The 18267-nt window shown below is 43.3% G+C and overlaps 1 protein-coding gene across 3 annotated transcripts in view; it reads left to right on the top strand.

Annotated features, from left to right (window-relative positions):
* Positions 1 to 18267, top strand: part of OSBPL1A (oxysterol binding protein like 1A) — a 250172-nt gene that overhangs the window by 160257 nt on the left and 71648 nt on the right. For all 3 annotated transcript variants that reach the window (XM_036244358.1, XM_036244357.1, XM_036244356.1), the window contains one exon: positions 788 to 950. Coding sequence is in view for 2 of the 3 variants with exons in the window: in XM_036244357.1 (XP_036100250.1) it covers positions 788 to 950 (163 nt within the window). In the remaining variant the exon portion in view is untranslated. The remainder of the gene's footprint in view (positions 1 to 787; positions 951 to 18267) is intronic.

Below are 18267 nucleotides of genomic sequence, written 5' to 3'. Positions count from 1 at the left end.
GTTCTGATGTAGAAATACATAAACTGTCCCTGTGCACTCCAGTCCCTGCTATTTTCTATGAGGATTCATTACTTACATTTGGAAGGTTGTAGTTAATTGCAAAGATTCAATGCTCTTGAAACGGATGGGAAGAATAAATTTTATCTTTAAGAGATGGAAAATGAAAGCAGGCCTTGCCTTTTTTATAATTTATTTATTTTTTAAGTGTGCTAAATTCAAGGTAAAATAGAAAATCAAAACCAGAATATGGAATTTTTAAATGACAAATTTTTATTACCTGGCAACTTATTTCCCTTCACTTTATATGCCAGCTATTATGGGGGTAAACTGGAGGATTATACCTTATGCTTTGAAGTGGTACACATTTTAATCCTCGGAAGGGTTTTAATTCTTTGTTTTGTTCAAAAACTTGCTGATGGTTTCAATATTTTTTCAAAAAGTGGCTTCTTAATTTCATGATTTCTGTTGAGAGATTCTGTGTTTTTTAAAGCGTTTTATTTTTTCTAAATTGGCTAATGTTCATATACTAGGATCCTGATCATTCGAGCTGGATTTGTTTGCTGGTTCTTCATCTGTGTTTCTTAGCTAGAGCTTGGTGAGAAAAGGCCCCCGGGAAGGACAGAATTAGCTTAGTAATTGTGGTCCTTCATCCATGTGTATATAACATGACTGTTTTCATTTCTGATATTGTGATTGAACTGCATCAACAGCAAGTAATTTTCACATTCTTCTGAATAGGTCCGTCTCTGGTCTCTGAAGTCTTTTTTGTACATCTGTTTTCTTCCAGGTGAGAAACTTTAAATTGGAACAGGAGCAAGAAAAAAACAAAATTTTGTCAGAAGCGCTGGAGACTCTAGCCACTGAACATCATGAATTAGAGCAGTCTCTGGTGGCAGGCTCACCGCCTCTCAGCATCCTTAGTGAGGACGAGTTCTATGATGCGCTGTCAGGTAATTCAGAAACCTGCCGTCTGGGTTGTTGGTGATTTCAGGTCTCCAACCTGCATGTCATCCCAGAGTGGATGTCACCTTGAGTTTCCTGGATTGCACAGAGAAGGCATCACTGCAGCTCTAACTACCTGTGTTTTATGTTGCTTATTAAGACGAGCCTGAAGGTGTAGAATGAAAGTCACTATTGAGCTCGCCGGTGTGGACAGCATAGGCTGTGCTGGGGATGAAATGCCATTAAACTGCATGAATTCAGTATTTCCTTATTTAGTGACCATTAAATACCTCCTAGTTCCAGGTGCTAGTACATGTTTAAGGATAGGGAGATGCACATATTCTGTACTCAAAGAGTACTTACTCTGTATTCTTAGACTCAAAGAGTACTTATTCTGTATTCTTAGACTGGGGGTCGAACGACTCTTTCACAGGGGGCACCTAAGACATAACAGTAGCAAAATTACCGTTGTGAAGCAGCACGGAAAATAATTTTGTGGTTGGGGGTCACCACAACATGAGGAACTGTATTAAAGGGTCATGGCATGAGGAAGGTTGAGAACCACTGTCTTGGAGAAGAAGATACAGAACAGTAACAGTTGGTAACAGTACAGTATGCCAAGTGCCGAAGTGGAGGTGGCACCATGGTATAGCTGGAGCAGAGAAGGGCTTAACTTTGCCTTGGAAATACATGCCAAAGCCCAGGGTAGCATACTGGGAACCCTGCCTCAGACAGTAGCCAGCTGTTTGACCTTCAGCAAATTCCCTGACCTCTGTTTCTCGGTTTACACATACTTAAAATGGGGATAATGATGGTATTTATAGTATCCATTTCAACATGTTGAATCAGGATTGATTGCAGGCACATGTTTAGTGTTTAGGACAGTGCCTGGCCTGCACTAGGTACTCAGAAAATGGGAGATGTACCTGGACAGGCCAGAGTGACCTGTGAGAGGGGTGCTGCTGAGTCGTTTGGCCTTTCGAAGTTAACTATTTCGAGGTAGTTGTGTGCGGAAGGAACATGGAGGGGGCAGTGGTTGGAGACCAGTGAGGCAGAGAACAACGAATTATGTGAGGGATTTTAAGTGCTTATATCCTAGATGAATATGAATAATTACTGGGTCTCACAAAAGTTGACCATGGAATTAGGCGACCTCAGTGAATAAAGAGCTATGGTATCAATTTTATAATTGGAAATGTAAGGATGCACAGTGAGAGGTAATAGAAATGAAAACTAAAGAAGTTTAGCTTAAGGAAGTTAAAATGATGGGATGATATAGGGCAAGGAAAATGCCGTTAGAGAACGACGGAGAAGGTTCATTATGTGATGTAAACAGAACAAATAGGAATGTTATTATTAGAAGTGTGACCCAATCAAAAAGGGAAAAAGTAATTTTACTAGCCAGATTTTGGAATAATTAGAGAAAAGATGGAAATTACAATGCTGCCATTTAGATATGTTTTTGTGGAAAGAGTGACTCATTTGGGTAAAAGAAAGGAAAGTAGGATTTGCAAGCAGTGGAATGAGTAACGGGGATGCGTAATGTGATGGAGGGAGGTGGGGGCATTTATTCACATCCGCCCTGTGCCCAGTCTCGTAGTGGTCCTGCTGTGTTCCTCCTGTGGGGCATCCAGAAAGGAAAGTGCCCAGTGGGATCGTAGGACTGAATGCAAAGAGGTCAGAGTATAAAGGAACCCAGACACTTTAGCCGCTCATCTTTTATGTCCTTTAAAATAAAAAAACAAAAAATTAATATTCATTAAAAAACATTCGTTCAAACAGTTCAATATAAAAGTGTGTACATTACTCGGTGAAATTTTTCCTTCATCCTTTATTTTAAATATGTGCTCCTCCTCAGAGATTCTTGCTAACAGCCTGACACACTCTCTTCCAGACCTCCTGAGAGGATCCGCACGGATCTGTGCATGTGTCCCATACGGGTTTGTTTTTTAAATACGTGGGTTTAGCTGCATAGTTGTTCTGGGTCTGCTTTTCCATAACAACATATCTTGGAAATCTTTCCCATCAATACTACATCTCTAGCCCCTTCTTTTTAAAGGTTGCGTAAATGTCCATGGTATGATATGATTGACCAGTTTTTTTTTTTTCTTTTTGCATTTACCTTCAGATAGAGCAGGAGGGAGAGAGGGGGGAAGAGAGAGAGAGAAACATGGATGTGAGAGAGAGGCATCGACTGGTTGCAACCCACACAACCCCAACCGAGGCAGTGACAAACTGCAACCGAGGTACGTGCCCTTAGCCGGAACTGAACCCGGGACTCTCTGGTCCGCAGGCCGATGCTCTAACCGCTGAGCCAAACTGGCCAGGGCTTGACCAGTTTTCTTTTTTTTTTTTTTTTTTATGAATTTATTTATTTATTTATTTATTTGTTACAGATATTTTACCTTTTTACCCCATTGGCACCCCCCACCCCACCCCCCCTCCACCCTGTCCCCGGCTTAGTTGTCCATGTCCATTGGTCATGCATACATGCATATAAGTTCTGTGGTTTATCTCTTCCCACCCCCCCACCCCCCATCCCCTCTTCTGAGGGATGTCAGTCTGTGCCCTACTTCCATGTGTCTGGGTCTACTGTATTCCTCAGACTGTTATGTTCATTATATTCCGTATATAAGTGAGATCATGTGGTATTTGTCTTTTTCTGCTTGGCTTCTTTCACTTAGGATAATACTTTCCAGGTCCCTCCATGTCGTCTCAAAGGATAAGAGATCTTTCTTTCTTACCGCTGCATAGTATTCCATTGTGTATATGTACCACAGCTTTTTGATCCATTCTTGACCAGTTTTCTTAATCATTGTCTTCTTGATAGACATTGGGCAGCCACTGCCCTCTTTCTGCTTCGTAGGCGTATTTCAGCACTCATCTCCACACTGTCTCATTTGGGAAGGGTGTAAAAAGAACTGGACTCCTTGGTCGGTGTTGGCAGATAGATCCCATCTTAAGTGTCAGTTCATTGGCTTACACCGCCTGCTGCCTTTTGGGTTCCTGTGTTGAGAAGGATCCTGAGAGCGGGTCCAAGTGCCTGATTAATTGGCGTGTTTCTCCATGGCTGTGGGAAAGGAAGGAAAGGGACAGGTGCCATGCACTCGCTCCTTCCTGCCCGGGGCGTGCCAGCCGTTCTGTGGCCACTCCTACGTTACTGCAAATCTTGGGAATCATTTGGTACAGTGTAGGACTGCATTAAAATGAAGAATCAGGTGCTCTGGGTTCAATCCTTGACCTGTTGATGACCTAGCCCCATAATTCACTGAGATCATAAAAGCTGTCATTTGAGAATGACTTCATCTTCTGACTACAGTCTCTACACACGAACCTCCATTCCTACTTCCTCCTTCCCTTCTGTTACAAAGGAAGAAATGTCCCCCCTTAGTTTAAGCCATCACCTCCTCATTTGTTGAGGTACCGATCTCCTTGTGCCTACTCAAGAAGTTTTGTTCAGTTACTGTTTTGTCCAACTACACTGTCAATACTACCTCATTTTTTTTCTATCCTCACCCGAGGACATTTTTCGATATTTTGTTCAGATAGAGTGGGAGGGAGGGAGGGAGGGAGGGAGAGAGAGAGAGAGAGAGAGAGAGAGAGAGAAAGAAACATCGACGTAAAAGGGACACATCGAGTGGCTGCCACCCGCACGACCTGACCAGGGCCGGGGACAAACTGCAACTGAGGTACGTGCCCTTAGCGGGAACCGAACCCGGGTCTCCCTGGACCGCAGGTCGACGCTCTAACCGCTGAGCCAAAACTTAAAGTTCCTGTAATGGTGTCCTATTGCTGCTGTAGCAGATCACTATGAATATTATAGCTTAAAAGATGCAGATATATTCTCTTGCCCTCCTGGAAGTCAGAAGCCCTAAAGTCAAGGTGTTGGCAGGACTGTGTTCCTTTGAGAGGGGTAGGGGAGGGTCTGTCTTCTCGATTCTAGAGACCACCTGCCTTCCTTGGCTGAGGCCCTGTCCTCCACCCACAAGGCCAGCCGTGTGACATCTTCTAGTCTGTCTCTCTGACTCAGACATTCTTCCCTCCTCTTTTTTTTAATCTTCACCCGAGGACATTTTTTTGCATTTGTCTTCAGACAGAGTGGGAGGGAAAAGGGGGGAAGAGAGAGAGAGAGAGAAATATCGACGTGAGAGAGACACATCGACCAGTCACCACCTGCACTACCCCAACCTGGGCCGGGGACAAACTGCAACTGAGGTACCTATCCTTAGCAGGAACTGAACCCCGGACTCTCCAGTCTGTGGGCCAGTGCTCTAACCACTGAGCCAAACCGACCGGGGCCTTCCCTCCCTTTTACAAGGACGCTAGGAATTACAGTGGCCCACCGCTCATATCAAGGTCTTTAACTCGGTCATATCTGCCGAGTCCTTTTACCATGTAAGGTTCCAGAAATCAGGACATCGACATCTTGTGGGGGGCTCATTTCTGACTGCCACCGTTCCCAAATTTATATATCTGACCTCTTATGCACTTAACTGTCAGCTAGGTAAATTAAAAAATGAATTCTTGATCTTCATCCCGGATCCTCTTCCTTTAGGGTTTGCCTCATTTTGGTAAATGGCGCCTCTTTCCAAATCTTCCAAAGCCAGAAACCTGGGAGTGATTTGTGACATTCATGTGCCGGAGCCGTGACACCCAGACCGAGCGAGGCCTGTGCATCTTGCCTTCAAGTCGTGGCTGGAGTCCGTCTGTGTTTATTACGTGGCACAGTGGCTAGAAGTGTTGGTGCTGGGGCTGGAAGCTGCTGATGGGGGCTCTGCCAGTTCTTGTGCCCTGTGGAAAGTTACTTCACTTCTCCATGCCTCACTTCTTCTGCAGATAAGTTACAGGGTTAGTGTGAGAAATAAACTCATAAATATTTGTACTTAAAACAGCGTCCAGAACACTAATAAGTTGACGAGGGTCAGGTCTCGTTATCATCACCTGCGCAGCATCCACTCTTGTCCAGTCTCTTAGCTCACGGCTGTGCTTCCAGCCCTGCCCTCCGGAATTCACTGCGTACATACCGCCCAAGTGACACGGTCACATCATCACTTTCTCCCCGAGTTCTTCAGTGGCTTAAATTTAGACTCCTTAACTTCTTCAAGGCTCTTGATGTGATCGAGACCCTGCCTGTCTCCTGAGACTAACCTTGTCCTCTGTTCCCGTCACTGAGCTCATGCCACACTAGCTTCCCCAGTCCTCGGGTGCAGTGGTAGCTGGCGTTTGGGTACAGAGCTAAAGGAGAATAAGAAAGGTGTTTCATTTACAGTTTACTTTATTTTTTAAATCCTCACCCAAGGGTACTTTTCCATTTATCTTCAGATAGAGTGGGAAGGAGGGAGGGGGAAAGAGAAACATCAAAGTGAGAGAGACTCATCCAATGGTTGCCTCTTGCACAACCCTGACCAGGGCCAGACCAAACCACAACTGAGGTACGTGCCCTTGACTGGAATCAAACCCCACGACTCTGGTCCACGGGCCTATGCTCTAATAGCTGAGCCAGACCGGCCAGGGCTACAGCTTATTTTTTATTGCTGAATCTGAATAATAGATTAAATCAAACCTATCTTAATATTTAAAAGATGTGAAAAAAGATTTTTAGAGGTACTTCTCTTAAATTATTTGTCAATTTGTCAATTATTTTCACTAAATGCTTACTCTCTTTTTTTCTGTATTGATTTTAGAGAGAGAGGAAGTGAGAAGTAGAGAGAGATAGAAACTTTGATGAGAGAGAACATTGATTGGCTATCCCCTACCTGCCCCCCACTGAGGATTGGGCCTACAGCCTGAGCATGTGTCCTAACTGGGAATCAAACCAGTGACCTCTTGGTGCATGGGTCGATGCTCAACCACTGAGCCACACTGACCAGGCAAAATGCTTAATCTTTTTAAAAGTTGCTGACAACTTGCATTACTTCTTTTAAAATAAAAGGATAGTTTTACTTTTTTGGATTTAAGTAAAATCCATGTGACTTCCTGTTTCCCCTTATTACATCCCTTTAAGTCTTTCAGGTAATCAGGATCGATGGAAATCTAATAATACATGGGTGAGGCAAACCTTGACGCAGGCATGTGGCATGTATCACTTCTCCAGTCCCAAGGGATTTCTGGATCATTTAAAAATTATTCTCGTAGTATGCTCAGTGCCTAAAGATTGCATAGAATTCCCTAAAGCATACAGATTTCTTTCTCACAATGTGGTGTGATTTCATTGTGTAAAAAGATTTAAAAGGAGGTAAATCTAGTGAAACCTCACATTTTGTCTTCATTGTGTGTATGTGTGTGTGTGTGTGTGTGTGTGTGTGTGTTTACGGAATGGTAAAATGGTTATGTTGCGTGAAATTTCTGATGTGACTGAACACTTCATGAGAAAAAGGCTAAACGTTCATGCATATTGAAGCACAAATATCTAATGAGAAACTGACTAGTTCTGTGGAAAGATTTCATTCTGTCAGCAAATAAAGTGTAGAAATATGTAGAAGGAACCACTTTAGGGAAAAATAAAGAGGTTCCTTCTGCATATTGCTAGTAGATTTCTCCCCTTTCAGTTTCACCTTTCCAGTATGCTCCCCTCTCGTACCACAGCTCTGGAGAGTCTCTAGCTTGTCTCTCCTAGGGAGTCCTTCCTGCTGCCCCAGGCAGACGGATCGCTTCTCTGTGCTGCCTCCGCGGGCACCTCCCTCAGCTCTTTCGCTGCATTGTGCTTGTCTCTATGGTGGAGGGACCATGTCTGCTCATCCCCCTGAGTATTTAGCCTGGAAACACAGTTGCTCTCTAAATGTTGTCCAGTGCAGGTTGTTGAACAAATGTCACTGATACTTTTGTCCTCCCTGAAAATATACTGGTGTTTAATAAAGAGCACAAGAGAATCCGTAGTACTTGCCGATTTCATACAGTCTGCATCCACCACTTGTGATGCTGGGTGGGAGAGGAAGGGTGAGAGTATGAACGATACATTTGTTCTCAAGGAACTTACAGAAGAGTTGGAGCTATGAGACATCACAGCCAGGAGAAAATTAAAAAGTAGCCAATGGGGAGAAAATGAAAGGTACATGACTTTATGAATCTCTAGTAATCTTCCAAGGCAGCACTTTTCAACCTTTTTCATCTCATGGCACACATTAACTAATTACTAAAATTCTGTGGCACACCAAAAAATATATATTTTTTGCCGATCTAACAAAAAATAAATAGGTGTGATTTTGATTCATTCACCCTGGACAGGTATCGTTGTGTTGGCTGTTGTCCTTTTTTTGTTTGACAGTCTAAGGGAAAAGAGGTCAGAGCCCCGATTGACTAGTCAAGTATTGCGTGTTTTAAAAATTCTTGCAGCACACCTGTGTGCCACAGCACACCGGTTGAGAATTGCTGTTTTAAGGAATTATTTTTGAAACATTTAGAAATATTTATTACCAGTTAAATAGTGGCATGGCTGTTATTCTTTAGTACTGGCCTGAGATAGCAGATTCATGAAAATATCTGCCTTTTCAATATTACAACTCCAAAGTGTATTGTTTTTTTTACTGTTTGTTCATTTTTCTCTTTTAGAAATATGTTGAGATCACTCGCTCAAGAAAGTCTTTCTTGCTAGGTTTTCCTCTTAATATGCTTTTGGTCAAAATGTGTGTGAATAATGCATACAATCCAATAGTGTAGATTGGCAAAGCCAATAGAATTATGTCGTGAAATTGAAGCCACTTTTAGCATTTCTCAGCGGTTGCGTGGGTAGGCGCTCGTGTCGTTTTAAATGAAAACTTTCAAAATGAAAGGTGGGACTATAACAACAACAAAGTCCAACAGAGTTGGATCCAATAAATACACATGATAATAACTGAGAAAAGTAATAATCTGTGTTGCCATTTTACACGCAGAGGAGGCAGAACTTGACCGTGGTGGTCAGTGCTGTTGGGCAGAAGGCAGCAGCGCATCTTGGCCATTGAATGAGAACCTGTGCACTCTGTTCTTGACGTTCCCAAGCCCAGTGTTTTCACTCCTCCTACAGTTCGTTTTTTATTTTTTTTGTTTTTTTTTTTTTTTAATCCTCACCCGAGGACATTTTTCCATTTTTTTTTTTTTTTTTTTTTTTGTTCAGGTAGAGTGGGAGGGAGAGAGAGGAACAGAGAGAGAGAGAGAGAGAGAAACATCGATGTGAAAGGGACACATCGAGTGGCTGCCACCCGCACGACTGACCAGAGCCGGGGACAAACTGCAACCGAGGTACGCGCCCTTAGCGGGAACCGAACCCGGGTCTCTCAGGACCGCAGGCCGACGCTTTAACCGCTGAGCCAATCCGGCCAGGGCTACAGTTCATTTTTTAAAAAGCTGTACATTTCTTTTTTTTTTTATCCTCACCCGAGGATATTTTTCCATTTTTTGTTCAGCTAGAGTGGGAGGGAGAGAGAGAGAGAGAGAGAGAGAGACATCGACGTGAAAGGGTCACATCGAGTGGCTGCCACCCGCACAACCCAGGGCCTGGGACAAACTGCAACTGAGGTACATGCCCTTAGCGGGAACCGAACCTGGGGGTCTCTGCACCGCAGGCTGACGCTCTCACCGCTGAGCCAAACCAGCCAGGGCAGCTGTACATTTCTCATCTGGGCCTTTTCTGTGTGTCTTTTCTATAGTGTGGTCCTGCCTAGTACTTGGCGACTTCACTCACCTTTGTATTGCCAGCACTTGTTTCTCTCTTGACCCCTTCCCCCCACCTTTTTAGCCATATTACCTTGTTCTTGCCCTTTTTCTTGTTATATAACTTTTTGTGTATTTCTTCATTTCCCCAACAACACTGCAAGTTCCTTGAGGGCAGAGAGCTTGAATTAACTTGGTATTTCCTCTGTTGCCCAGCACAGAACAGCTTATTGGCTGATGCTATCTACAGCCGGATAAGTGCTGGTTAAGCGTCACAGAATATGACTGTTACTAAACACCTTCTATATGCATTATATGCTACAACATTCTGAAGAAAGTCCAGGTAGTGGCAGGGATTCTTAATCTAATTTTGTGTTTATGCCTTAAAAAATTACTCAGCAGATTATTCATATTGTGTGTATGTTATAGGTAGACTCTGATGAAGGCAATTTACCCTTTAGGTTTTGGGTTGAAATTCTGGGCCCATCATCCTTTTCTAAAATGATTTTATTGACTAAATTACTGTCTCTATTAAATATTTATTGCAAAGTCATGTGCATTTTGCACTGTCCTCAGCAGTGAGAGGATTTCATGATCCTGACATGTTACTGAGTGCCACCGTGCCAGGTGCTGTTACACATGATGAAACCAACGCAAATAAGGTCAGCCCTGACCGGAGGTTTGGTAGTCAGTGAGGGGACGAGGCGAGCACTCAGAAAGATGGTTACCAGGGGACAGAACGGGGATCGGCTCCTCCTGCCCACTGCCCTGCTCATTCCCCAGATCAGGCCCACGAGTTTGCCTCAGTTTCGTACATCTCACAGTCCGACTGACTGTGACTCCTGTCTTTCGACCCACTCTCCCTAAAACCCTGATCCCAGCATTTCTCTGGCTGTACCATGACATCTGCTACATCTGTTCACTGTCCCTCATGCCCCTTACCAGGCTTGGATTGCAAGGAGTGTCTGTTGCGTGGTCACTCCCCTGCCTTTCCCGCCCTGCACTGTGCTCCCCTGGCGAGACTCCAGCGCATCGGCCTCCCTTCCACACAGTGCGCAGGAGACTGGGTGAGCTGGACACAGACACGCCACGCTGGCAGGCCTTGCTTTGAATCCAGGGCTGTTAGCTTCCGGTGTGCCCTGCTGCTGCTCAGTCCCACCACGTTTTTCTAGTCAGTTTCTTTGACAAATTCCTATTTTATACTTTATCTCACCTAAAATTTCTAATACCTTCTCAGCCGTTCTGCTCCATCGGAGGACAATATGTCACTGAGCAGCTCCTCAGGTTTCCACTGGGAGCAAAGCCACCACACACCCGAATGTGTACCCACGTATTCTGCCGTCTCTGCTCTATGTGGATGAATGTCATGTCCCTAAGTGAAGCCAGCCCCTCCATTTGTGCCTGGGATCCGGGTCCTACCGACAGAGGACATGAGTGTAGCTCCTTTTCTCCCTCAGGCAGTCAGTTATTCCTTGTCTCCATCAGCTTCTCACCTTTTAAAACATGATGTGTCTTATAAAACTACCTTTGATCCTACATCACTTTCTTGTTCTTACTTGAACACCCTCTATTTCCATGTTTGTTGTCACCATTCCACGGCAGTTGCTCTCGACTAGGTCACTGTTGTAATCTACTCTGTTGCCTAGTTGACTGGTCCTTTCTCATCTTTCTTGATCTTTCACCAACACCTACAGTTGTTGATTACGCCCTCCTTCATAAAACACTTTCTCTACTTGGCTTCTGGTCTCGTTCGATTTTATGTCTGTTTCTGGTGCCGGTCCTTCCACCTTTAGATACTAGATATCGCAGGGTGCAGGCATTGAACAACTTCTCTTTTCTTTCCACACCTACTCCCTAGATTCTTTGTACTCAGGGTGAGGTCTAAGAACAGCAGCATCGGCATCACCTGGGAGCTGGTCAGAAATGCAGAACCTAAGGCCCCATTTAGAACCTAAATGCAGACCTGGCAAATGAGAATCTGCCTTCCCCCTGCCCCCAGATTCATAGGTGATGCTTATGGACGTTAGAGCTTGAGCGACTTTGCTTGACATGACCTCATCTAGTCCTGTGCTTTTAAATATTGTCTGTATTCTGGTAAACTCATAATTTTGTGTCTCCAGCCCCAGTTTCCCTGCATCTCAGACTCATGTCTGTCTACTTGGCATAATCACTTCCACGTCTAGTAAGATCTCTAAATGTCCAGAAGAGAACTCTTGATATCTGCTCACAAGCCGGCCTCTTCTGCAGCCTTCCCTGTTGTCACAGGTGGAAGACCTATCTTTCCAGAGGCTCGGCCAAGCCTGTGAACCCTTGAATTATCCACTGTGGTGGATAATTCAGTCCTTCAGCAAATTCTGTCAGATCTGTCTTCAAAATATAGCAGAATCTGACCACTTCTCCTAATTCTCCTATCACTCAGCCCCAAGCCCCTTCACCTCTCACCTGGATTGTTACGGTGGCTCGCTCACTGGTCTCTGCCGGCACCCTGATTTCCGGCAGCATTTTACATGCAGCTGCTCTCAGAGTGATCCCTTGGAAATACGAATCAGTTCATATCAGCTCTCTGCACAAAGCCCTCCAAAGGCTTTCCTTCTTGGCTGGAATAAAAGCCAAAGTCCTCGGTGATCCCCCTCTGCCACCTTTCCAAAGTCCGCCTGTGTCCTCCTCACTCTCTCCTGTCATTCTGACCTCAGTGTTAGTTCTCGAACTCGCCGAGCACGTTCTCCAGGCCTTTGCTTCTCATTATTTCCTCTGCCCGGAACTCTCTTATCCCAAATATCCACACTGCACACTCACTTCCGTCATCTTTCTGCTCAGAGAGACCGTCACTGTGCCATTTTCTGTCCCTTTTTCTTGCCTTAAAAACAAAACAAAACACCTTTCACATAATGGATTCATTTGTTTGTTGATCTCCCACAGTTAAAATGACGTAAGCTCCTGAATGAGGGAAGGGATGTATTCCCAGCCCTACAAATAGTGCTAGACAAAGAAGGAGATGCTGAATAGGTATTTGTTGGACAAGCTAATGAGTAAGTACTACCAAGTAATACATAAAGAACATTACAAAAATTCAGAGGAGAGGCAGCTAACTGCTTTGAAAAGTTGTAGAAAGGATCATAAAATAAAAGACATTTGAGGCATGTTTTGAAGAGTCAGTAAAAAGTTCTCCCAGCAGCCCTGGCCGGTTTTGCTCAGCGGTTAGAGCATTGGCTCGCAGTCCAGAGAGCCTCAGGTTTGGTTCCTGCTAAGGGCACATACCTCGGTTGGAGTTTATCCCTGGCCCCGTCTGGGGTTGTGTGGGTGGTGGCCAGTCGATGTGTCTCTCTCACATCAATGTATCTCTCTCTCTCTCTCTCTCTTCCTCCCTCTCTCCCTCTTGCTCTGCCTGAAGATGAATGCAAAAAGTGTCCTCGGGTGATGTCCTCGGGTGAGGATAAAAAAAAAGTTCTCCCAGCAGATCAGATGGGGGAAGAGCCCTGGCTGGTTTGGCTTGGCGGTTAGCGCGTCAGCCCACAAACCAAAGACTCATGGGTTCGATTCCTGGTCAAGGGCACATGCTTTGGTTGCAGGTTCGATTCCCCACCTCGGTCAGGGTCATGCAGGAGGCAGCTAATCAATGTGTTTCTCTCACATCGATGTTTCTCTCTCTCTCCCACCATCCCCCTTCTACTCTGTCTAGAAGTTAGTGGGAAAATATCCTCAGGTGAGGATTAACAACAACAAAAAAACCATGGGAGAATAATATTCTTTGTGGAAGAAAGTAACACATGCAAAGGTAGAGAAAAGTAGTTTTCAAAAACCTCATGAAATGTACTGTGACTGAGCAGGGGTGAGTGTCTGGATGCAGAGAGGTAGTGATGAGATGAAGTCAAGAAGGTATTTAACACAAGGAGTGGTACAAGAATTTGAATTTGGCATATAGGTGGGAGGGGGACAACAGGCACAAATATATAGGGTGATAAAGGTTGGTATTTTAAAATTCACTTTTTTTTTTTTTAAGTTAACATTGTAGAATTTTTATAATATGCTTGCATTATACTGAGAATTAAGAATTCAAAGAATATAAGACATGGTCCCTACTCAGTTCACATTGTATTTAGAGTATCAGTATTTTAGGAGTAGAGATTGCTTTGAGCTGTTAGTGTCCTAGATAGGAGATGACAAGAGTTTGAATTAAAGCAGCTCAAGAGCCCTGGCCAGTTTGGCTCAGCGGTGAGAGCATCAGCCTGTGGTCCAGAGAGACCCGGGTTCGGTTCCCGCTAAGGGCACGTACTTCGGTTGCAGATTGTCCCCGGCCCTGGTTGGGTCATGCTGGTGGCAGCCACTCAATGTGTCCCTTTCACGTTGATGTTTCTCTCCCTCCCTCTCCCTCTCCCTCTCCCTCCCAGTCTATCTGAACAAGAAATGAAAAAATGTCCTCAGGTGAGGATTAAAAATAAATAAAATAAAGCAGTTCAAGAGAAGTTTCAGTTCTCTCCCTTTATATTTTTGGTGAACACATATACTTCTGATCTCTTCTCAAGGGTCAGAGACATCTTTATGGAAGCCTGGTCGACTTTCTTACTTGATCAGATATCTGCTGTTACAGGTTCTCCATGCACCGTAGTACCATAGTATTTCCTGTCTTTGAAATTTTGTACTCATGTTTATGATTATTTGGTTCTTGTTGGCCTTGCCATTCAACCAGACGGTAAATTCCATGAGGAACTCTGCATTCCTAGCAACTAGCACACCTTCTGGCACATACTGGTTTAAATATTTGAATGAATACATTTTGACATACACTTTTAGAGCTAAATTTGACTGAATTTGAGAACCATTTGGTTATGGAGGCTTAATAGTATCCTTAGGTTTCCCATTTGTTTGTTGAAAATTCCCACTTTGGCCTGAAGTGCCTCAAACTCTGTATAGTGGAAACTAGTCCTGTCATCCTCTTCTGTCCCCTTCTACATCTCCTGTCTGGGGTGATGATATGATCATCCACCTACTGGGAAAACTACAAATGTGGGTCATCTTTTATTCCCTTTCTTGACCCCTCCCCTGACATCTAAGCATCTAGTCTTTTTCTCCTGTTTTCTCCCCCCAGCATCGCTGCCAGCGCTTTAATTCAGCTTCCCTCTCCTTTGGACCCCACAGACTATGACAGTCCCTTCCTGAGAGATTCTCCTGCTTCCAGTTTTCGTTCCTGCCAGCCTGTCTCCCACGCTGCGCTTTGTCAGGTGTGGAAGGCTGAGAAATGGCCCCCAAAAGACCTGTCTACCTTCTAACCCTGGGAACCTATAACCTTTTTTTTTAATTTAAAAAATATCTTTGTGGATATGATTAAGGATCTTGGGATGAGGGGATCATCATGGATTATATGGGTGGGACCTACATACCCTTCAAGTTCCCCTTGTTAGAGAAAGGCAGAGGTAAGTTAGACGGACACTGTGGCGACGGCCGTGTGAGGTGGGGCAGAGGCCGCAGGGATGCTGGCAGCCACCGGAGCTGGGTGAGCTGAGGAATGTCTTCTCCTGAGGGCCCCTGAGGGCTGGTGGGCTTGCCAGCACTTTGGTTTTGGTCCAGTGAAACTGATTTTGGACTTCTGGCCTCCAGAATTATGAAAGAAGAATTTTTTGTTGTTTTAAGCCACCAATTCATGGTAATTGTTACAGTGGCCATGGCACCGATGCATCAGAGTTACTTTAAAGTCTAAAACTGATCTCAGCCCCTAGAAAAACATCCAGCTACTCCCATTGCTATGGGTTATGTCCAAATTCTGTGATCTGACCCACTTTATTTTAAAAAACTTTGTGTGTGTGTGTGTGTGTATGTATAATATGTTTCAGGTGTACCACTTAGTGGTTAGACAATTATATCATTTTAATTTATAAAATGTTCTCCCTGATCATTCTAGTACCTACCTGGCAGCTTGAGTAGTTATTACAGTATTACTGACTATATTTCCTATGCTGTACTTTACATCCCATGACTGTTTGGTGACTTCTTACTCCCTTCACCTTTCATTCATCCTCCTCACTTTGCTCTCCTCTCCTCTTCCAGCCATCTGTTTTCTGTTTATAAGTGTTTCTTTTTTGTTTATTTTGTTCTTTAGATTCCACATATGAATGAAACATATGGTATTTGTCTTTCTCTGTCTGACTTCACTTTAGCATAATAACCTCTAGGTCCATCCATGTTGTCACAAATGGTAAGATTTCATTCCTTTTTTTCTTTATCGTTGACACTATTACAGATGTCTCTCATCCCCCCACCCCCTTTACCCACCTCCACCCAGATTCCGCACCCCTTCCTCTGGCCATCACCATACTGTTGTCAATGTCCATAGGCTACGCATATATATTCTTTGGCTAATCTCTTCACCTTCTTTCATCCAGTCCCTTTTTTATAGCCAAGTAATATTCCATTGTGTATATGTACCACATCTTTATCCACATCTGACCCACATTAAAGCTTTTTCTGTGACAACTGCATCTCTCACATTTGGCCACCCATCTCTCTAGCTATGCCACTGTTCTTGGATAGGCACCTTGTGTTTTCAAGCCTTAGTGCTGTTTACTCTTCTCCTCACCCCACAGTTCTTTTTTCCTGCCTTAAACTCTTTTTCATCATTGATTGCAGTTCAGATGTCATCTTTCTTTGATTGGACTTTGGATATTTGAAGGGCATCAACCATATCTCATTAATCTTTCTAAACTGTTTTGCAACTATCCTTTACCTGGTGTTTGGTAAATGTTAATTTATTAAGTTGAATCACATGAAAATACTTGGTTTCACAAGTATGGATTATTCTGTAACTGGTCTTTAGTTCTAGAATGTTTTTCTTCATGGAGTGAATGCATAGGTGACCTTCTTGAAAATAATTTTAAAGATGTCAACAAAACAAATAGGAAAGCTCTGTTGATTTAGTAGTCCAAAATGTATACACATAAGACTTCCAGTAACCCACACACTGTGGTTTGCATAATTCTTCATCCTTAATTACATGTGCAGATTTCACAGATTTGGAAAACAGTAGATTTAGTTGCTTGGGGGAACAGACAATACTTTTAAGAAAGTGTCATAAGCAACACTGTATCATTTGGCTGATTTTGACCTTGGACATCATTCAGAGAGGATATGTCTAGAATGTCTCTGACTCTTGTTGCTTGCTGCCAAGATTCTGTTTCAAGTTTTTTTCATTTCCATACTAGATTATCATAGCAATCTCTTGGCAGCCCCTTCTAGACTCATCCTGATTTTCAGTTAATAATTTATTTAAAATATGGTAGGTTTTATTTATTTCCTTTGTGTTCTTAATATTTACTATGTTGTTTTTATAGTTTGCACAATAGTAGCTTAAAGCTAAATAAAAATTTAGCACTGATATTTTAAGCTTGGATTACCTTGGGTTACTCTGGACATTTTTAGAACATGCCTAGTTTGTGGGAAACAGTAAACAGTAAAGGTATTAAATTGAGTGTGTGCCTGACCAATTCCTGTTACCTTCGGTAGTCGGGGAGGAGTTATCTGGACGTGATCCACGGTTCTTCCACATGTTGCTCCTTTGTACTATTTGTTCTCGAGCTAGTTTCCAAAGGTCATGTTAAAAAAAATGTTTATCAGGGTAACTTATAAGAACTGTTGACATGTTTATATCATTAACTTCATGACCTCTTCTTTCAGCCTTTTTTATTTTTTATCCTCCGCTGAGGACATTTTTTCATTTTTTGTTTAGATAGATTGGGGGGGGGGGGGAGAGAAACATCGACGTGAAAGGGACACATCGAGTGCAACCAGGGCTGGGGACAAACTGCAACCGAGGTACATGCCCTTAGCGGGAACTGAACCCGGGTCTCTCTGGACCACAGGCTGATGCTCTCACCGCTGAGCAAAACTGGCCAGGGCTCTTTCAGCCTTTTAATAGGAGGAAAACTCAAAAAAGTAGGATAGAGGTAATGATCTTCTTAATTCCAAAGTTTTTTTAAACCACCTCATTGAGGTGTGATTGACATACAGAAAAGAAGTCTGTGCACATTTGATGTATACTAAGTTAATTTTTAGTCATGTTAACTCAGTCACAGCCATTGGCTTTCATGGTGTTTCTTTTTTGTTTTTGTTAATCCTCATCTGAGGATATTTTTCTATTTATTTTTAGATAGAGATAGAGTTGAAGGAGGAGAGAGAGGGAAACATCGATGTGAGAGAGACATTGATTGGTTGCCTCCCAGTAGTCGGGGGTTGAACCTGCAACCCAGGTACATGCCCTTGACCAGGAATCAAACCCGATACCCTTTGGTCTGTAGGAAGACGCTCTAACTGCTGAGCCAAACCACCTAGGGTGGCTTTCATGTTATTTGGCTGAGAAAGGGGATTGTGTTCAGTCTGAAGTGTGTTCAGATAAAGATCTGGGCCATTGGAGATCTGTGACATTAAACCAAACTTGTAATTGATACTAGTGTGTTTTTGGTTTGTTTTTTGTATGTTCGCATATTTAAATTTTTTTTAAATTACAGTTTACATTCAGTATTATTTTGTATTGGTTTCAGGTGTATAGTATAGTGGTTAGACAATTATACACTTCACAAAGTGTCCCCTCTGATATTTCTAGTACCCACCTGGCACACACATCGTTATTACAGTGTTATTGACTTCATTCCCTGTGCTGCATTCTGCATCCTAGTGACTATTTCCTAACTGCCAATTTGTACTGATACT

Source organism: Molossus molossus, unplaced genomic scaffold (genome assembly GCF_014108415.1).
Source record: "Molossus molossus isolate mMolMol1 unplaced genomic scaffold, mMolMol1.p scaffold_m16_p_6, whole genome shotgun sequence".
NCBI classification, from domain to species: Eukaryota; Metazoa; Chordata; class Mammalia; order Chiroptera; family Molossidae; genus Molossus; species Molossus molossus.
The sequence above is the reverse complement of the archived record's forward strand: the minus strand, read 5'-3'. Positions and strand labels throughout refer to the sequence as shown.